The sequence below is a fragment of the Rattus norvegicus genome, chromosome 7, assembly GCF_036323735.1.
Source record: "Rattus norvegicus strain BN/NHsdMcwi chromosome 7, GRCr8, whole genome shotgun sequence".
NCBI lineage: Eukaryota > Metazoa > Chordata > Mammalia > Rodentia > Muridae > Rattus > Rattus norvegicus.
Window position 1 is genome coordinate 117,971,461 of NC_086025.1, and position 21,847 is coordinate 117,993,307.

The following is a 21,847-nucleotide window of genomic DNA, read 5'->3' on the forward strand; positions in this document are numbered from 1 at the left end:
CACATAAAAAGCCAGATATGGGGCTGGAGAGAAGGTTCAGGGGTTAAGAGCACTGACTGCTTTTCCAGAGGTCCTGAGCTCAAATCCCAGCAACCACACGGTGGCTCACAACCATCTGTAATGGGATCAGATGCCCTCTTCTGCTGTGTCTGAAGGCAGCTACAGTGTACTTACATAAATAAAAATAAATCTTTAGGGGGCTGGGGATTTAGCTCAGTGGTAGAGCGCTTACCTAGGAAGCGCAAGGCCCTGGGTTCGGTCCCCAGCTCCGAAAAAAAGAACCAAAAAAATAAATAAATAAATAAATCTTAAAAAAAAAAAAGCCAGTTGTGAGAGTGTAAATACTCGGTCCTGGCACTGGAAGGTGAGACTCTGTAAGGCAGTAGTGTTGTGGCTCTCTCCTGTTCCCCAGTTTTCTGTCACGTGTTCATAAACAAATTAAGGCTTCCTAAATGCTGGGCGCCATGCGCCAGGCTAATCTTCCCTCCCGTCACAATTCCATCAGCAGGTTTGCTGTACTTACAGGCAGGGATGCTACACAGGGAGAGGCTGCCCAGGGGCACAGTTGGCCCCTGCAGGACTAGGAACCCAGCATCCACCTAGCAGCCAGCCTACATGGTGTGCAGCATCCCAAGCACCTGCACACCATGTACCAAGTGCTGGCAGATGGCACTGGTAGGGTGACGGGGGACAAGGGCTGGACAGGCAGGCTGCACACCCTAGTCTAGCTGCCAGCAGCTCTCCAGTGAGGGGAGTTCAGCTCAGGGCTGAACTATATAAGCTAGGTAGGCAAAGAGTGGGCAGACATAACTGGAGCTGCACTCAAGGCCACTAGAAAAACCTGGGCAGGGAGGACAGGGAAAGCCTAGTAGCCTAGCACAGCGAGGAACTGGAACTCGAGGGGCTGACCTCATGGGCACTCTGGCTGCTGGTTGGTGTTTACCCTCCGAGGATAAACCTCTAAACAGTTTGGTGAAGGGTGGGGGCACTGAGCCCGTGCCTCTCTGCTGAGGCATGTGCATGCTAACACCTGGCCTGGACCCAACTGTGGCTGCAAGGACAAGGTCCAGAGTGCACCTGGTCAGCAGTGGGCTCTGCTGGGTTCTGGATACCTTCCAACAGCAGAGATCAGGAGGTCGACTGTCTCTGACAAGAGTCCAAGGGTGGCCCTTGGTCCCGTGGGCAGGATGAATAGGCTTCTGTGGCCTCAATAGGCCTTTTATCATCTTGTGCCTGGGTACTGAGGGCCCTCCTTCCCTGGGGCACAAAGCACAAAGAAGCTGTCCCAGGAAGCCAGGCTGTCCTGATGAGGCCCAGGACGAAGAACTGGTCAGTCGGGTCCCACATGAACAATCCCAAGGGAAGTGGAGTGTGGATGACTCGGATGGCCAAATCAGGCTGAGCTGGTCCAGCATCTTCTTCAGGAAGTTCAGGCTCTCTCACCACATGGCCCACACACTCCAAACAGCACCCACAAATCTGCTCTGCACTCCCCAAATGCAGTAGCTAATCCTGACCCAGTCCCCTGACCAAATACCTCCACAGAGGCCGCGCCTCTCTCAGCAGCAGTATTTGTTCCATGTGAGAGTAGCTGTGACCTGTGAGAGTAGCTGTGACCCGTGAGAGTAGCTGTGACCTGTGAGAGTAGCTGTGACCTGTGAGAGTAGCTGTGACCTGTGAGAGTAGCTGTGACCTGTGAGAGTAGCTGTGACCCGTGAGAGTAGCTGTGACCTGTGAGAGTAGCTGTGACCCGTGAGAGTAGCTGTGACCTGTGAGAGTAGTGATGTCCTTAGCTCCTGGGGTCTGTCTCCCCACTCATCCCCAACTCCACACTGCCTCTGAGAGGCAGCTCCTTTCCAGACATGCTAAGTAGTATCTGTACCCCAAAGCTAGATCGCTTTTGAGTGCCCACTCTGATCGTCACAGCATCTACCGAGGACTTTATTCACATGATGGGAAACTGAGGCTCCAGGCCTGAGTCACCGACAGTCAGGCCTACCACTGCTGCTTTGTGGCAGGATCAGAACACTGCCACATGCATCTGCCCTCAAGGCCACACCTTCAGCCCTATGCTCCAGCCGTGTCATGGTGACTTCTTCCTATCTGAGGGTCCTTGCATCTTGCTGGACAGAGGTCACTGTAGGCAGTCGGCAAATGTGACATATGAACATATGGTGCATTCTCAGAGACACCACGGCAAACTTACACACGCAGCCCAAACCACCATCGGCCAGAATATGACAAAAATCCTCAGATCTCCGGGAACGCCTTTAGAGACCGCTTCAGTTAGGAAGCAGGTGCTGATGTCCAGGCTGCCTAGCAAGGTCATGGCTGATGTCAGACTCTGCTGCCTGCCCCATGCCTGCAAGTGTGTGGGCTTCCTCTGGGGCAGCCTGCAGGATTCCAGTTCCCACAAAGCTGTGCTTTATGCTTTCCCTGCAGCAGCAATGCCACAAAATTACCCACATGACCAGCATGGCACGGCACCTGTCACATCACTGCCCACAGCCTGCCGCCAGGCCGCCATGATGCTCCCGGGACCATCTACAAACCGAGTGGTCTCTAGATGTAACCCCCCACTCTGAGATCACATCAAAACTAGTTCCACAGCACTTCACAGGGCACTCTGCCCAATGGGCTCTGTGATCCAGCAACCCCAGCACCTCCGCCTCCCTAGGCCGGAGGTTATTTTTTCGGGAACTAGTCACTATTCCCCTCCTCTGGCTTCCACTCCAGTACCACAGAGCAGGAGGTGAGTCACAGACCCTCAGAAGCCCACCCTCCCCAGCCAGTGTAGCCACCCGCTGACAGGTGCAGCGGGCAGGAGCCAGGCTGGGGATGTGCGCTTCATTGTTCATTTATTTCTTCACCGTACTCTGTGCATGGCTCTGGCCAGGGTCCAGGCAGCCTAGCTCCATCCATGTAGCTGTCTCTTGTCTACACTGCGCCCAGCACCAGCTTGCTGCAGGCTCTGGAAGCCCAAGTACGCTAAGCTTTTCCCATGTGGTCAGATACGGAACCATCACACAAAAGGACTCGGTACACCTCCAGATCCAGGCCTTTCCCTAACTTCACAGTCACCTAGGCCCCCACTTTAGGAGGAAAACAAACCCAATCGCACCTTTCCCACTGTGGGTGGTCCTTCCTGCAGGCTCCTCATCCCCCACTCAGCCCACAGCAAGCAACTTCCTCCCCCTGGAATGGCCACTCCATCGCCAACTCTCTCAGATCCCTCTTCTCTCACTTCCGGGACTACCCACCCTCTGAAACCAGGAGCTGGGTACTTCCTTGCATACCAATCCAGCAGAGGGCCACCCAGGAAAGAATAGGGCAACAGAGGCCCCTCTGATACAGACATGTCCAAGGGTGAGGATGGACAGGCCACAGCTCCAAGTCCAGGAGAGTTAGGTCCCTGCCGATGGCTGCTATGAGAGTCTGAGCAACTGTCCCAACCCCCCTAAATCCACTCCTTGTGCCAACAGGGGTTACACTCCCTACAGAAAGATGCAGAGAAACTCTGAGGGAGAAAGAAAAGAGGGGGCACATAACAGGTTTCAAACAGATGTCCTAGTATTTCAGCAGAATGTACAGGTCAAGGAGAGGTCTGTACTGCTCAGAGCACTCCAGCGAGCTCAGGGAACTCTCCTGAGTGCACACAGGCTCCCCCGACACAGCCCTTGGATGAGGATGACATCAGCTGATCACAGCTGCAGCACCAGCTGAGGCTGATTCATCCCACCAGGCTCCCTGTGGGGAGAGGACTCCCAGGAGAACTTCGGGGAGGGGTAGGAATACTCTGGAATCCCAGCCCACCTCCCTGACTGGCAGAATCAGGATCTCCTGAGTCAGCAGCACAAGCAGGCCAACCACGGCTCTCTCTGCCTGAGGCTCCAAATGTGGAGCCCCAGCTCTCTCGGGATGGCAAGACAGCGGACCCCAGCTCTCTCAGGATGGCAAGACAGCGGACTCGGTCCCACGGTGCAGAGGATGGAAGTGTGCCTCTCATCTGCCTTCCTTCATGTCTGCTGTCCCTGAACCCAAGCACACACATGGCATTACTGATGGCTCCAGAGGCAGTGGCAGTGGCAGCAGCACACACCTTAATGCCAGCACTCAGGAGACAGGCAGGCAGGCAGGCAGGCAGTCTGTCTCTAAGTTTGAGGCCAGCCTGGTCTATGTAGAGAAACCCTGACTGAGGGGGAAGGGGGAGGAAAGGAGGGAAGGAGGCGGGGAGAGAGACACAGAGAGAGAGAGACAAAGAGAGAAACAGGTTTCAAACACATGCCCTAATATTTCAGCTGTTGTGGCCTGCTCCTCATTTTCAGAAGAGGAAGCTCAGAGTTGAGGGGAAGAAACTAACCCCAGTCCCACAGTCTCCATAGTCTCCACAGGCTCTTGTCTGCCCCTCATTCCCTGAAGGTAGGCAGTAGTAGTCCGTCTCAAAGAAATCCCTTTTCCTGTGGCTGTATTCAGAAGGCTACCTCGTCAAAGCCCAGCTCCCCAAGACCTGACACCTCTCTACTCAAGAGGCCTCTTTCACCAACTCAACACCAATACAGTCCCACATCCCTCACTCTGAGCTCTGTGGGAATGAGCACCACACTGCACTGTCCCCTGAGCTGGCAAGGAAGGGGCACAGTCGAGCTGACATGACACTGGAAGGGGCGGGGCAGGGGGGGTGGGGAGGGCCCAGGAGCCTGGTGGCAGGAATCTTGCCCTTGGCGACAGAAGGAGGGAGTGGAGGTCAATTTTTGCAGTATCAGGAAAAAGCCACAGAAGGGCCTTAAGCTGAGGATGTTCAACAGACAGATCTGGGTAGAAGGAGATCAGAGTGAGGGGTCCCAGGAACCCCAGGTCATGAAGAGGAGAGGGGATCACTACGAGTCTTAGGCTCGCTGCCCTGTAGGCCTCAAGACGTCATTAAAGGTGACACCAGCACAGCTGACAGGTGGCTGCTGTGGGCCAGGCAGACGGAGACAGCAACATCACAGAAGCTTGAATCACTGAGTGTACGTGGGGCAAAGAAGGCCACCTCCGGGCTTGCGGACATACAGAGGGTGTTGTGAGAACTCTCCCTAGAGAAGAGGAAACAAATGTCTACTCCCTCCTTATAAGGCCCCAAAACAAACCCAAGGACAATTCCACCAGAGTCCAGTGAGTCTACTGGACTTGCCTACAAAGCATAGGTTCCCCCAAAGGAACCTCGCCCATCATGGCTGACTTCTCCATTGCTGTACAGACAGAACCCCTCCCTTGACTTCCCACACTCTATACTCCAGGACTTCCCAAGACCAAGAGTCCATTTTACTGACATCAATTCAGACTTTTGTCCAACTGCCTTTCCCTAAGACTATTATATGCTTTATTTATTTGAGACTGGGTCTCACTCTGTAGCCCAGGCTGGCCTCACACTTGCAGTAATCCTTCTGTCTCAGCCTCTCAACTGTTGAGATTACAGGTGTGAGCCCCCACACTGTACCACGAACCAACTTAGCATGAAACAGACGGCTTTAGCCCATCACCTTGAGGGGGGGGCTCCAAGTCACATGAAATGCACCCCCAATGAGCCTGTGTGCTTTTCTTGCGTTAACCTGCTTCCAACACTGGGATCTCATGCAATATTCCTGAGATGGGAAAACACTGTTCATTGACTACATCAGTAGAGAGTAGTCAATGACATCAATGTCAGTCAATGTCAGGGCAGGTCCCACAATGGCATGGACAGGACACAGGGCAGTGGAAAGAAACCACAGGTGTGAAAAGCCACCCTCTGTTCTCCTGCTCAGGCCCCTCCCTCTCCACGTTCTTGGAGGCAGAGGGAATCACAGTTCTGCTCAGCAACTATGAGTTGCACCCACAAGGCAGGCGGCAGCAAGAGCCACGCAGGCAGATAGGCACTGGAGGGCGGGGTCATGTATGGCTCTGTAGGTAGAGCGAGTGTTTGCCTGGCATGCGTAAAGCCTTGGGTTGCACCCTGGCAACATATAGAACCCACGGTGAGAGGTCACAACTGTCATGCCAGCCCTCCAGAGGTAGAGAATGATCACAAGCCCAAAGTCATCCTCAGCCACAGAGTGAGTTTGAGACGAGCCTGGGCTACATTAAAAGCCTGTTTGAAAAATAAACAAACAAAAAGATGTGTGCTGGATGGGCAGGAACTGTAGAAGGTGAGACTCTCACGGGCACAAAGGGCTCTTGGGCTGCTGTTGCAGATACCTATGAAGGAATGCTTTAGAAGAAGGCACGAGCCCAGGCCAAAGCCACCTCAGTCACAGCCTGTCTATCACTGAACTTCTGTGCCGTCAAGTATAGTAACAGCAAGTCTGGGGTGAGCACAGGTGCACGCAGGTGAGGCCCTGGGCAAAGGTTAGGCTTTTCCTACAGTCTACAGTCTCCGGCTGTCGAGAGAAGAGAGCTTTGGGTTCTCCTTCCAGCCAAGTGTGGAAAGTACTGTGTACCTTCAAAGCCCACCCAAACATTCGAGTTCCCAGCACCACCACTCAGCAAAGATGAAGACCTGCTCCCCTTCCAGCCCCTGCCACATTCCAAGCAGACACCAGTCATTTGGCCGCAGCATTAAACAGCATCTTAAAGCCTCAAGGCCGAGTGCAGTGGCTCACGCCTATAATCAACCAGTCCTGGGCAGGATGAGGTAGGCGGACTGCCATAAGATCAAGGGCAGCCTGCTCTACATAAATACCACAGCCCCTGCTCAGGTAAGCGGCTAGATCCTAAAGCCAACTCGCGGTCTGTGTCATCCGTTGCCAGGTAAGGTTTGGAGCTGAGGAGCCGGCTCAGTCAGAAAAGTGCTCTCTACACAGCATCAAGTGCTGAGCTTCAGCCTGGGGGGTGGCTCACAGCTTTAATCCCAGCGCTCTGGAGGCAGAGGCAGGTGGGATCTCTACGAGTTCGAGGCCAGCCTGGTCTTCAGACTGAGTTCCATGGCAGCCAGGGCTACAAAGAGAAACCCTGTCTTGAAAAAAATAAATAAGTAAATAAACGAGGAAGTATTAAAGAAAGAACTAAAGAACAAAAGAAAGAAAGAAGGAGAGGGAGGGAGGGAGGGAGGGAGAGAGAGAGAGAGAGAGAGAGAGAGAGAGGAGGAGAAAATTTCATCCCAAACACCCAAGTAAAAGCTTGACATAGAAGGTTCTGACCCCAGTGGTAAAGAGAGACACAGGAAAATGCCTGGAGCCCACTGGCAGCCAATCCGGCCTCGTGTCTTATAGACCTGGCTCCAGGTTTCGTAAGGGAACCTGTCTCAGAAACTAAGATGGAGAGTGACTGGGGAGGACACCTCCAGTTGACCCCTGACCTTCACAGGCATCCATGCTCACGTATGCACAACCACACAAACACATATCCACACAAAAGAGGACTGAGCAGGAAGAGGACGCCACAGTGAGCTAATGGGCCGGTTCCGTAAGCATGGACTATGCAGGGGGTCCTCCACTGGCTAGGCAACTCCAAACCTACAAGTCTAAACAAGCCTCCCCCCAACCCCGATGTCTGCGTACCCCAGGGACAGCTGTCGGACAGCATCCAGCTGATGCATCCCTGCCCCACTCGGCCTCGTAGAATCCTGGAGCTCCTTCTGTGTCTACACTGTGGTCCTTATTTGCCCATGTACAAAGCAAGGGGTCTTCACCTGCCACCAATGGGCCTCGGTCTCCTCACCTGCCCAATGGGATCCAGGAGGGAGTAGTTAGGGCCAGCTCTCATGGCCACATCCTGTATGATCCAGTCGGGATCCCCTTAGGGCCTCCTGTACCTGTCATATCACCCCTGCTGGGGCCAAGGCGAGGCTGTCTGTACCTGGAGATCTTCCTGCGGCATACCAGGTCTCCAGAACATTCTGCTATCTGGCTCAAACTAGGAGCCCAGGAGCATGTCTGCAAGGTCATCCCTCGTGAGCTCCACCTGGAGCTAACCCATCCAACCCTGATGGGACGGGAGGTCCAAGAGGGGGCCTCTAGATTGCCTGTCCCTCGGAATGGTGGCAGCCAGGAAGAGCAGTGAGTAAAGACCACTAATGGAAGGAAGGGGGACGACAAGTATGTAAGGGCAGCATCATAGGCATCTGTCCACCTCTGAGCCTCAGTGGCAAGTGGCCCCATCTATGAAGTGGGGAAGGGGTTGGTAGCTGGACAGATCAGGAGGCACCAACCCTGAGTATTGTCCTGATCACGCAGGAAACATGCTAACAGCTGAGACTCCAGGGCCCATGGAATAAAGTCATGCCTCAGGGGAAGGAGGGTAGTGGGCACATTGGGTTTAAAGTTCCCAGGGAGGGAGGAATACAGCTCAGTGATGAGACATTTGCCTAACACACACAGTGCCTTGGGTTCCATTAGCAAACACATACACACACACACACACACACACACACACACACACACACACACACACACAATGTTCCCAGTAGTGGCTCCCATGCAAAGGTGAGCTGACACAGTGGGCAGGGAACCCAGCTCGGTGTGGCAATAAGTAGGTAAACTGAGGCAGGGAGGCAGGCTGGGGAGCTGGGGCTGAGTCAGTACCACCACTGGATTAAGAGCCCAGTACCTCAGCCCAGGCCAAGTACTTCCCAGCCCCTCATGAGCCCACACTGTGTGCTCAGCACAGAAGCCAGTTGGTCTGCAGAGGAAGGGTTCCTGGTAAGAAGCCACAGGTATGAGTCCAGGGGCAGGGACACCTGGAGTGTTCAGGAAGATATATCTAGTCAGAACATGGCCAAGGAGCCTTTCAAATCCATCGTGAAACAGCCCTGCAGCCTACCCTCAGTGTGTCTACCAGGGGACCTGGCAGCTTCTCCGACTGGGTTGATGACTCTGTCCCTTAGAAAGCTGAGTGCACGCAAACCCAAGATGACAACACACCACTCAATGCCATGGGCCCATCCTTTGTTGCCAGCTCTCCTATAAAATGTGGAATGCATCCTACCTCTCAGGGAGCATGATGGAATGAGGTGAGGCTTCCAAAGCTGCCCGCTTAGCTGCCTGGATGAGCTGTGAGAGGTGTAAGCAGGAGTAGAAGGGGTGGGCAGCTGCTGCTGGGTACTGGGGGGCATGCAGTGCGGGAAGAGTCAGGTGGACGTGCAGGCATGGATGGGGAGCCAGCCTGGACAGTGCTCAGAGGTCCAGCTCCCAGACCTCACTGTCCTTAGCTGGGAACAAGGGGTTCTGGGCCTCCAGAAGCAGGAGGAAGCCTGAGATCCTCAGGCAAGGATAGCTCAGGTAGCAGACAGACTGAAGACTCACAGACCAACGAGGTGCCTTGGCCACACCCCCTCTCAGTGCGGGCAGCTTCTCAGGCTCCTCCCACACACCTCAGCTCACCTTCCTTTTCTGCTTTGTGCCAATGGTTTAAACCATTTTCCTATGAGTCTGGTGAGCGTCTGTCCTCTAGCTATGGCCCTCAGACTCTAAGAATGGCCTCCCAGGCTGCTAGGATCGATACAGAAACCTATTCGTGAAGCTAGGCTAAGTGACTAACAATATGAAACTAATCAGGTAAGTTATGGCCCAGCCATTCAACTGTTGTTGAGTTTTTAAATTTAAAATATTTGGAGTTTGAACAATGGGGAATATGTTTCAGGGGTGTCAAATGAAGAATATGAATAAGAAATTTTCCATACAGAATTAAAGGCTTTGAAAAAATTGGAAGGCCAGGGTTGGGGATTTAGCTCAGTGGTAGAGTGCTTGCCTAGCAAGCGCAAGGCCCTGGGTTCGGTCCCCAGCTCCGAAAAAAAAGAAAAAAAAATTGGAAGGCCAGGTGTCTCTGGGTACAGGAACTATGAGTAGTGCTGTATATGTATATTTTTTTAGACTGGGTCTCATAAATAGCCCAGGCTAGCCTAAAACTTGCTGGGTAGACTGGACCAGCCTCACTCACTCAAGAGTGATCCTCCTGCCTCCAGAGTTCTGGGCTTACAGTTGCATTATAGTTCCATACCACTGCACCTAGTCAATTTTCTTTGTCTTTTTAAAAAAACAAAACAATTTTATTCGTTTATTTGTTTAACAGGGAATTACTATACAGCCCTGGTTGGTCTAGAATTCACAAAGATCTGCTTTCCTCTGCCTTCTGAGTGCCAGGATTAAATATGCTACCATGCCCAGAAAATTAGCTCTTTTAAATTGGCTAGATTCTTTGGTGGCTTGGAGGATGATTTTTAATGAGTATCCTGTGTGAGGCTTCTCTTCAGTAGCCTTGTGACTTAGCTGATACCCAGGAGCCTGACCAACTTGGTACAGGAGACAGGGAGCCTCCGGGACAGAAGACAGAAAGCCAGAGGGTGGGAAATGGCTCAAGCCACAGAGCAAGGCAATATCCCATTCCCGGTGTCGCCGAGCCTGGCTACAGCCGACCCTGTAGCTGTGACCACAGCCTCGAGGGCCCAAGGCCCAGAGCCAGCAGGTACCCCTGAAGGCACGGGGTTTCCACCTCACGGGAGCCTCAAAGTTGCTCCGGTTCTAGGGACCAGCAGAAGCCAGAATCACAGGCCTTAAAATAGGCTCAGGAACCGAAAACAGCTCTGCTGCCTGCACAAAGACACTTCCTCCCACCATGCTGGCCCACAACCAGCTAACTGCCACTGGAGTGACGGGTTACTGTCATTCCAAGAGAGACTTTTCCCAGTGACTGCACAGCGGCCCGGACTTCAGAACAAGAAGCCGTCACAGTAGAGTCTTTTTCCTCAGCTCACCAGCCCACTCCAACTCTTGGGACCGCTTCCCTCTCTTACCAACCCTATCTCTAGATCCTAAAATAAACCCCATGGGCAGATGTCCCAACAGACATCCTCACAGGGCTCAGCCTGCACTGACCCAGGAGAGCTTAGGCTGAGCCCATGCACACTCATTTCCTACCTGCTGCTTTTCTATGCCATCCCATGTCTTCTTTTTCTACATAGAAGTGGTGCTTGGTCAGGGCCTCCATGGTCCTCCCTCTAGCCATACCTCCCACAGAATCCCCAGCCATGACTTACTCCCAGGTATAGCTACCTAGAAAAACACCACAGGGGCAGCATATCCCAATTCAGAAAGCACCTGCCACATGGTGGGACAGGGACTCATTGCTGGCAGCAGTCCTTCCCTCCTTCACCTTCCTTGAACCTTCTCCAGGTTGCCTCTTACTGGCCTCAGCTGGAATTGGCCGGGACTCCAAGCTTTGTGACCTCAAGAGAGCCCATCTCTCTGAAGCGCAGCTTCCACCTTGTGAAGGGGGTGATGGCAGGGCCTCCCCTACGGGAGCCAAGGAACAGCAAATGCATCTGGCCTATGGCACACACACTGTGCGCAGACTTCTATGAGGTAACTCCTGCCCAGGCCCAAAGCCACGCCTACACAACTCCCAGAGGCCAGACTTGGGAAGTGCCAAATTCTCAAGACACCTGACCCAAACCACTTTTCCAACCTCAATTCTCACAGCCCCCTCCAAGCTTCCCAGCACCTGCTCCTCCCACCAGCCGCTCCAGCCCCTTCCAGCCTCAGGTCTGCCCAGAGACCAATACAGTTCACAGACCTCTGCCCTGGGTAGCCTGGCAACTCTAGCTCTTGTCTGTGATCCTTTCCTTGGTCCACCTCAGCCAAGCAACGATGTGTGCCAACCTGGCAGAGCTGCTGGCATTCTAAGGACAGGTCTGGGCGGCCCTCTGCTCTGTGCAGAGCCTAAACTCAGATACATCCGGACATTTTCTACCCTTGTGGTTGAGGGCACAATACTATCCCTCCAAACCTGTGTCCTAGGCAGTGCCATGAGAACTACCTCTTAGGCACATTTAGAATAAACAGAGGGTGGGCTGGAGAGATGGATAAATGGTTAAGAGCGATGACTACTCTTCCAGAGGTCCTGAGTTCAAGTCCCAGCAACCACATGGTGGCTCACAACTATCCGTAATGGGATCTGATGCCCTCCTCTCCTGTGTCTGAAGATAGCGACAGTGTACTCATATATATTAAATAAATCTTTAAAAAAATAAACAGGAGTGAGCACAAAGCACTCCTCCTGACCACACTACTATGGGCAGGGAGAACCCACCACTACCAGGGAGCAAGCCAACACTCAGGAAAGAGGCCTCAGCCAAGACAGAAAAAGGCAAGCAACAGATGTGGGGCCAGGCCCTGGGAACTCATGCTGGTTGATAAAGCACACTGCTTACTTAAGAAGGGACCAGCTGGGGTTGGGGATTTAGCTCAGTGGTAGAGCGCTTGCCTAGCAAGCGCAAGGCCCTGGGTTCGGTCCCCAGCTCCGGAAAAAAAAAAAAAAGGGACCAGCCTGTGTTGCCACCCAGGGCCTAGGAGAAGCTCCACTCCTAGGAGAAGCAAGGGCTTCTAGATGTATGTGTCATATGTAGGGACACTGAACCATCTGACTCACCCCAGGTCAGGGAGACCAGAGCTCCAAGGGAACTGCAGAGCCATAAGCAGTTTCCTGTGGAAACATCAAAATCTTGCATGGGCAGCCTTGCAATTACCTGTACACCTCTCTCCCCTCAGAGACCATGTCCTGCAATGAAGCAAGGACCAGCTTCGAGACTTGGCACTTAGCCAGTGCTCAAAAAAAAGAAAAAATGTTTCTACTGTAGGGGCCATTGTGGGAGAGAGTAAGAGTCAGGTGTATAGCTACAAAGTGCCTTTCATCAGGGGGGCCCAGTGACCACCCTTATGTGGGTGGGGCCAGCAGCTTCATCCCATCATAAACAGACACTGATTCAGTCAGGGCAGCTTTCCCAGGCTCCCTGGACACCTTCTGAACCACCCCTGGGGGAAAACAACAGCCTTCGAGGCCACAGCACAGCTGAGTTATGAGCTTCACTCAAACACCTGAACTCGTTTATAAAGGGCCGAGGGTGTCGTTCAGTGATTAAGCAAGTACTCAGCACACACGAGGCTCTAGGTTCGAGTCAATCAGTACATTTATTCAAACACCCAACAGGTTGTCACAGCCGGGAGGTGAGGCTGGCAAAGTGGAATCCAGAGGACAAAACACGAACACAAAGCAAAACCAAACAGAGACCTAGTGCCGCCCCACAGGCTCCTGAGGGCACGACTGACCACAGGCCAGGTTAGAGCACTCTGACCGGGTTCTGAGTTCCTCCATCCGGGGCATGTGGGCCACCCATTCGGCCTGTCACCAATAATATCCACCATCAGCCTGATGAGGTCTAGAATCACCTAAGAAACAAGCCTCTGAGGGAGGCTAGATTGGGGAGATCCTTCCCTGAATAGGGTGGCACCGTCCCATGGAGTGGGGTTTTGGACTGACTCAAAAGAACATGACGTGAGCTGAGTGCTGGCTTGTATGTGTGTGTGCGCGCCCGTGTGTGTGTGTGTGTGTGTGTGTGTGTGTGTGTGTGTGTGTGTGTGTGAGTATGTATGTGTGTAAGTGTGTGTGTGCGCATGTGTGTGCGTGTGTGTGCGTGTGTGTGTGTGTGTGTTTGTGTGTACATTTATTAATCTCCTGGTGCAGAAGTCTTGTGAGCAGTGGCCTCAAGCACCAGCTACTTTGATGAACTCTATCATTGAATTTCCAGCAAAACAAACCCTTCCTTCTCCAAGTCCCTTTTGTTGGGTAGTTTATCAAAGCAGCTCAAAAAGTAACTAATCGAGACTCCAAGCCAAGTCCCCGTCAGGCTTGTCCCTTGAGGCAAAGGCTCCATGCACCTTGGCCATCCGCACCGTTTGCGTGGCCGCAGGGAAATGCTTCATTTGTTCCCTGCGTGTTTACTGAACACATGTTCTGTACATGTCCCTGTGCTAGACACCAACACGAGGACTGGGCAGTACCCTCGTGCCTCTTGATGGCTGGCTGAAGGGACAGCCACTCAGCTCATTACAATGCCACAACTGTGCCAACTGTCTAGGACAGAGGAGACAGGGCTATGTGTGACGGGGGTGGAGGATGGGTTCCATGACCCATAGTCAATAGCAATAGCTAGGAGCTGAGACTCAAAGGAGAGCCTGCAGTGTCTGAGGAGCAAGTGAGCCGGGGCAGCTTCCCACGAAGCGGAAACCCCAGTATGCACTGCCACCCAGAACGTCGGAACACTAGAGTCTAAGAACTAGGTAATGGAGGAAGCATGGTTTATAAAGTGGGGGCTGAAGACTGGGAGAGGTGATGGCCTGGTCACTGTGACAGACACAACAGACCTGGCTGGGGATGTGGCGAAGCTCTGGGGTCATACTAGCCAGCGGTTAGCCAGCTGTGCCACTTCCTCATCGGGTGCCCCTGAACAGGGCTCTTCATGGCTGACAGATTATATTCCTGCTTGGCAAAAGTGGCACTGTGTTAGAGTTGAACTGACAGAGCATGCACAGAGCACCTGGCACGTAGTGAGTCCTAGGTAGGGCTAGCGACCGGGATTACTGACTGCTCTTAGGGAAAGACCTTGCAGGCTGTCTAGGAGTAGAGACTATATCATAACATGGGTGATGGTGCTTTGGGGTCAAGGACAACAGAGGTGTGTGCTGAGGGGAGTGTGAAGGGGCTACCTGGAGCTACTTAGGTCACAGAACTGAGGGGCTTGCAACAGATGGTTGCCCAGACCCTCCCCAATTCAGACATTCTGTGCCAGGTGACAGCTGGCCCTGACAGGTGGGCACCCAGTAGGTGCTCAAATACTATTCACTGAGTCCATTAATAAGGATGCTCTAAATCAGCTACAAACCATTCTCTGGACAGCTTTTTTGGAGAAGAACCCACTAAAATCTGTGTCCTTATCTGTTCCCCCAGGTGGCTGTACCTGCCTGACCAGAGAACTCCACTGAGGTGAGCTGGGATAGACCCTGCTGCCTAAGAAGGCCAGGTGCTAAACTACTCTCCTTCAATAAAAGAATCGAAATTCACTTCTGCTCCTCACTGAACCTCCAGGGCGTGGCCTATCAAGGGACCCCGAGTTCCAGGCGTTGCCCCCTCTCTGGTACTGTGGCCTTACCAGGGTGCACTTCTACTTTGGGGCACTGACAGAATCTAGAAGACCGTTACTTCCCTCAAAGAGAACCCAAGCTCTGACTTGGGGGTGGGGGTGAGGGGACACGACAACAGAGAATGAAGTCATTCCTTACACGAAGAAGGGAGGGGTCTCTCTTACAGAGAAAATGACAAGCCCAAGACTACAGGGGAAGGGGCTTCTGCCACATGGGTCTGGGCAAATGCATTACCTCACATCCAAGACGACCCCACCCACACCTCCCTGGCCCTTTCAAACAATAAGACACCCCCACCCCACCCAGCAGATGAATGACTCCTTCCTTAGACCAGAATCACACCCGGAGAGGCTGTAGCAATCTCTGATTCCCGTACTAAGTAGGTGAGGTCAAGGGGCAGAGGTCCAACAGGTCCCTGATAGAGCTAATGGACAAGAGGACCTTTGGGTGCATAAAGACAAAGGCTACAACAATCGGGAGACGCGGTCCTCCATGTGGACTGGGGATGTGGTCAGAGCACACTGCCTTGAACTCTGAACTCAAAGGCCTCCCGAAATCTCACGCCCACACTCTCTGCAGCAGCAGTGGGGCCCCCAGATCTTCCAGGAGAAGGAAGAAGAGTTACAGAACCACGAAGAGGAAGAAGGAGCTGGGACAGATATCCTGACGGTCAGAGGAAGACAGACGCAGAGACACAAGGATCGGGGTTCTGTGGTACCGAAAACACAGAGACTTGGGGTTCCGAGAGACAGAGCCCAGGGCGGTGGGGATCCACAGAGGGCAGGGAGCACAGGGGGACGAGCGCAGGTGGACACGCGCGGACACTCAGGCGCGCGCCCGGCGCCGTCACTCACCCAGGCCGCAGACCTCGCGGCGCAGGCTAAGGCGTCCGCGCTCCTCGGCTATGGCGCGCAGCATGTGCTGCAACGAGCGCTCCTCCGTTTCGCAGCCGTCCGCGGGCTCCCGGGAGGCGGCCGGCCCAGGCCGGAGCCCCGCGGGCGCGGACGCCGAGGCACAGGCCCTGCCCGGCGGCCGCGCGGAGGCCATGCCGGGCCCCGGCTCATCGCCCGCGCCGCGCCCGCGGGGGCTCCCGACACGCCCCGCCGCCCGTGCCCCGCTGCCGCTCGCCTCGAGCACCAGTGAAGCCACAATCCGCTTTTGTGCGCGTCGCCACTGCTGCCGCCGCCGCAGACCTCGGAGCCCAGCCGAGCACTGCGATCCTCCGCTCCGCCACCGCCCGCCCGCCCGCGCGCACTCGACACCGCCCAGGCCCCGCCCCTGGCGGGGACCCGCCCCTAAACCCACCCTTTCCCCGCCTCCGACACTTAAGGGCCCCGCCTCATACTCTTAAAACCCCGCCCCGATCCCCGGCCAAGGCGATGAGTCGTCCCTGGCCCTGCCCCTTCTTCTGGCCCCGCCTACTTCCTTGAGGCCAGCCACTGCCAACTTTAAACGCCCACCGCGACCTCGCTCCAACCTGTCGCGTGACGTTCTCGCCATCCCATTCCCACACCTTCCTTAGTCTGCTGACCTTCCTTACTGCCCCTGTTCCCCGACCCTGAGTCCACTTTCTCCCCACCCTACCCCGCACCCCCACCTCCCTCCAGTAGAGTCACGCCTCGGAGCCGCCCCCTCTATGCCTCACTGATTTTGCGCTTTGTCACCGCCCTGTTCATTCCCTGGAGCCTCCAGCACACCAGCTCTGCTTATTTCTGTCTGAACCTTCCAAGTAGGTTCTGCTAAAAAACTTGCTTCACGGAACTCAGCAGAAGTTACCATCTCCAAAAGTTGGTCTCTTGGGGGCCACGGTGCAGAGTGGGAAACCTCAGTTTCCTCCACAGTACACGGGGGGGGGGGGGAGGGGGAGGGGTTGGAGAGTTGCTCCCTGTCTTAGCTGCTGCACTGACTAGGTATGTAGGGGTCAGGGGTGGATAAGATAAGCTTGCATGTGATCCCCAGCTCCGCAAAACAGAACCAAAAAAAAAAAAAAAGCTTGCATGTGATCCTAATGAAGGCCAAGGTCCAGCTGGGCATTCATCCCTGTGCTAAAAGAGGAAGATCCAGGAAGCAGCCACCAGAAGCTGCGTTCTGAACTCACTCTGTGGTCCTTTCCCAGGTGTGCTGGTCTCAGCCAGCTGCATCTCTAGTGTCAAGTCCTACAGTCATACTAAGCATAAAGTTCTGTCTGCCCCGGCTCTCCACCCGGTCTGGGATACCCTTCTCCTCAGTCTCCTATCTCCTTTGGATCCCAGTGTCCTCAAAATACATTTCCTCAAAAAAAAAAAAAAGTGTCCCTCCTGTTCTCTTTCTCTGCATAGCACCCTTACCACCTCCTGACATCACATTGCATAGCTACAGAAGGTGTCTCAGGGGACCAAATCACTCAGCACCTTTTCCTTTGGGCTTCCCAGTCATCAGAATGGGGAGAAGTGATTGTTTAAGCCTCTCATCTGTGACATTTTTGCAGTGGCAGCTCAAATGGACTAAGACACTATGTATTCTTCAGGCCTGGCTTCTGACAGCTGTATTCCCAACACCCAATAAATGCAGGCTGTGTATTGGAGAGTGAAGAGAGACCTGCCAAGGAAGAATGCCCCTGTAGTATGTACGTAAGATGGGTTGGGACCACAAGGTGTGGAAACCACTCTAGAGCAGAAAAATGGGCAGCTTTGACACATGTTCAAGCTCACCTGGAGATTTGTACCGCTCCCCCGACACCATCAGGGTAGGACCTGAGTCTAATTCCAGGGTTCTAGAGCAGCGGTTCTCAACCTTCCTAATGCCAGGACCCTTCGGTACATTCCCTCATTTTGTGGTGAGCCCCAACCATAAATCACTTTCAGAGTCACTTCATAACTAATTTTGCTAGTTACAATCATAAGCTGAGTATCTGTGTTTTCCGATGATCTTGGGTGACCCCTGTGAAAGGATCATTGAACCCCACAGTAGGGATTGAAATGACCCACAGGTTGGAAACCTCTGAGTCAAGCACAGGAGGGACTCTGTGTGCATTGAGGGGATTAGTGGCCTTTGTCTTCCCTCCTGTGGCCCCCATCTGTTAATGAGGACAGTGTGAAGGTTGAGGTGGAGAGCTGAAGTTTGACTGTGAGAAGGAGGAAGGGACTGGCCATCAGACAGCATGTGTGAGGTCTCAGAAGCTGGCAGTGGTAGCCTTTGCTTCCAGGGAAACCGCATCGCTGTCTACCCATCCTCACTGCCAGGCTGTTGCTTGAAACCCTCGCTGCTCCAACACCATAATCACCTTAGGGGCTCACCTCCGCTGGGGAGCCTTCTGAGGAGTTTGGCCAAAGCATTGTGTCCTTAGCCACTTCACAACCCCTCTCCCTTGACCCCAACGCAGTTGCCTCCGAAGGACCAGCGTCAAATCAGTTCATTCCATCTTCCCTGGCATTCACTCCAGGACAGGTGCCAGAATGTATTTGTTGAATAAATGCATGAACACTGCTTGGGTTTTCTCCACTCTCATCAGTAATACTCAGTGTCCACATGGGGACTCTGCTGAGTAACAGGTATGGGATATTATGCACCAGACCAGCGAGCCACACTTTCCTGGCTCCAAAGCAGTGTTCCTTGGTCTGGATGCTGATCACTGAGTTCATGTTAAATAAATCAAGTTGAATATGAGTGTGCTTAGTTGCAAGCTGGCTTGCCTGGGCACATCTATGATCCCAGTGAGATGGTTCGGCAGGTTAATGTGGCTGCGACCATCTGAGTTCCACATTCAGAACCCACGTGATGAATGGAGGGAACCGTCCTCTCATGTATGCTGTGATGTACAACACATGAAAGTATATAAAATAAAAGGAGTTGAGGACTGTGAGGTCAAGGCCAGCCTCAGTAAGACTTTTACAAACAAAAAGCAAAATCTGTCAGAAAGACTTGACAATGGTAAATAGCTTGTTAGTCCAGCGTCACTTGGCAGGACTCCTAACGTATAGGTCTATAAAACAATAAATGTGTTTAGTTGTATTTAATGTTAATTTTGTGGCAAAAAAATGCGTTAGAAATATCCTGAATTCACCTTTGTCCAAGCAGTCTGGGTCTTTTTTCTTTTGCTCTGCCTTCCATTTATAGAAACACACTGAAGAACCCGCTCGCTCTCAGCTGCAGAATTTCACTCTGGAATACTGAAGCCAAGCTTAGCAGAAACAGAAATCAGCCGCAAGCCACTCACTTCGATGGGACAGTTGCTTGGTTTTTCATGTCCCTGCTTGGGGCTTGCCTCATTGTCTGCCTCGTATGCTGGGGTGATGTCTGTGGTTCCATCGTTACCTCTACCTGTTTGGCAATAATCTTACTCAAAGAGCTAGTCAGGACAAATGCCTATGGACTCCTTTCCTAGTTCTCGAGGGGCCAGGGATCTAGAGAGTTTTAAGGAATGACTCTGGTTGAACTGAGAGCACCATATCACCCACCTCTCTCCTTCAGCCTTCCGTTCACTGTCTGTACAGTGAGGTGAGAGATTGGATAATCCCGATTGCCCCTGATGTTACTATCCTGGGTCTATGATCAGGTTTCCAAGAAACCAGTCAGTTCTTAGGGTAGGCAGATTGTAGCCAGCCTATCAAGGGCTCTTCTGTCCTCCCCTAAAAATCTGCTAAGGGCAAGAGCTTACTGGATGGCAGGAAGTACGCTTACAGCTTCCTGGCCAGATGTTCTTATGACCCAGGGTTATCCCAGTTGCTCAGAACCTGTTTCTTTCTTTCTTTTTTTTTTTTTTTTTTTTTTTTTTTTTTTTTTTTTTTGGAGCTGGGGACCGAACCCAGGGCCTTGCGCTTCCTAGGCAAGCGCTCTACCACTGAGCTAAATCCCCAACCCCAGAACCTGTTTCTTGACTCTGAACTCCTGATCCTCCTGCCTTTGTCTCTTTCCCAGCACTGAGATCACAGGTGCACATCACCATACAGGCTTCCTCGGACTCTGTTTCATCTGGGAAGTCAAATGCATCCATCCCCAGGTCTCTACTGCAAGGTTTCCTCAATTCAGTCACTCTGATGTTCCCATCACCTCCCTCTCTCTCCTGCTAACATCATGATAAACAAACAAACAAAATTCTCTCTCTCTCTCCCTCTCTCTCTCTCTCTCTCTCTCTCTCTCTCTCTCTCTCTCTCCCTCTCTCTCTCTCTCTGTGTGCATTCATGTGTGTTCTTGTGCATATGTATGAATATGTAGCAGGCAGAGGTTGATTTTGGGTGTCCTTTATTGCTCTCCAACTTATTTTTTTTTAAAGATTTATTTATTTCATATATATGAGCACACTGTAGCTGTCTTGACATTGTAGCTGTCTTCAGACACACCAGAAGAGGGCATCAGATCCCATTACAGATGGTTATGAACCACCATGTGGTTGCTGGGATTTGAACTCAGGACCTCTGGAAGAGCAATCAGTGCTCTTAACCGCTGAGCCATCTCTCCAGCCTTAGAAAGAATTTTCTAAAGCCCAAATCTGAAACCTTCCCTCTTCTGCCGGTGGGACTAGATGCTCTGGAGCAGGCTGCCTTCTCCCCCCTGTTATTTCAGCATCTGCTTCTGCACAGGCTGCCATCCCTCCTACCACAAACTCTGAGTGTTATTTTCTCCTTCTGGAAAGTTCCTTACCATCAAGTTCAGACCCCATTCTCCTAGTGTTGAAAATCTGTGACTCAATTCCAGGTCTGGTCTTCCCTGATCCCTAAGAACCTGTTTCTGCCCAGAACTCCTATGCCCTTCCAAGCCACCACACTACTATTTGGAGTACAGGAGAACGTAGTTCTTGGGTGTGAGGAGCTGACACACAATGAGCCTCCATAAATGCATGTTCAATCAGTGAGCGGTAAGTGAGCCTGGGCGGGATGTAGGGGCAGGAGGTCCTTGTGCTCACAGATAAGCTCTAGGGAAACCCAGAATGTTAAACACGAAGATTTGTCTCTTTGATGGAAGGTTTGTAGACCTGTTTCCCACCAAGCAGGGTACAGATGTTGCGGACAGCCTGGTGACCTGCGCTATCTGTAGAGCCGGGGTACGTACAGATCCAGTCAGACTGTTACGTCTATCCCAGACTCTTCCTCCTAGACCTTTATCCTGAGTGCTGTTTCCAGGTCAACAGAAACCATCTCTAAGGGAGATGTCACATGTACTTTGTAGCTTGGCGACCTCTATGATAACTTAGACCACACCAGATCCTCCTCGAGATCCTTAAGCTATAGAACCCACATTCTTATGAAAGAGGTCACATGTACTTTGCAAAAGATTTGATGTAGCTCCACCTTAAACTTTCTTGAGATCATTGTTAGGAGGAAACGTTTCCCCCCCAAAATCGTACTTTTCTTAAATGTGCTTGCAATAAAGAGCTTGGGGTCAGACTGGCGAAGTTTGAACCAGTACCAGCTAAGTCACGTTGAACCAGATTTCCTTCTTACCTCAATGGAATCATTACTCTGCCGGCCACAGCACTTGCAGAGACCCCCACACTGGATGAGGCCAGAGCCACTGTCACAGGATCATGGAAACACCCTCTGGCTGTCAGTGACAGTGGGGATAGTCACCAGAGGGACAGGCCAGCAATGATATATCGTTCTAGCAGGTATGAGAGGCACACTCGTGGGGAGCCCCAAGACCATAGTCTCGAGGACACCTGGCTCCCTGGCTGTGTGGACCACAGCCGTACCTGGAAGAACAAGAATCGGGAAAGGCACGTTCACCTTTAGAAGCTAAAGTGAGCTTTCACTAAACCAGCCCTTAGCCTCCTCAAAGTTCCCTTAGGAGCCACCAGGTCAAAGGGCCAAGACCAGGGTCTGGGGCCAGGACCAGGGCCAGAAAAGGAGGTGACTGTAAAAGGAGAACAAGAAAAATCAGGGACTTGGGTTCAAGTCTTGACTCAGCCTGTCAAGCTTAGTGACTGACCACCCCTTCCCTGC

General features: G+C 52.7%; 1 protein-coding gene across 1 annotated transcript in view; it reads right to left on the bottom strand.

The window, feature by feature from the left end:
* The window catches only part of Kiaa0930 (KIAA0930 homolog), a 39,704-nt gene extending 23,563 nt beyond the window's left edge, over positions 1-16,141 (bottom strand). The window contains exon 1 of the mRNA NM_001271047.2: positions 15,785-16,141. Within this exon, the coding sequence (NP_001257976.1) occupies positions 15,785-15,848 (64 nt within the window). The 5' untranslated portion in view covers positions 15,849-16,141. The remainder of the gene's footprint in view (positions 1-15,784) is intronic.
* Positions 16,142-21,847: the final 5,706 nt, after the last annotated feature.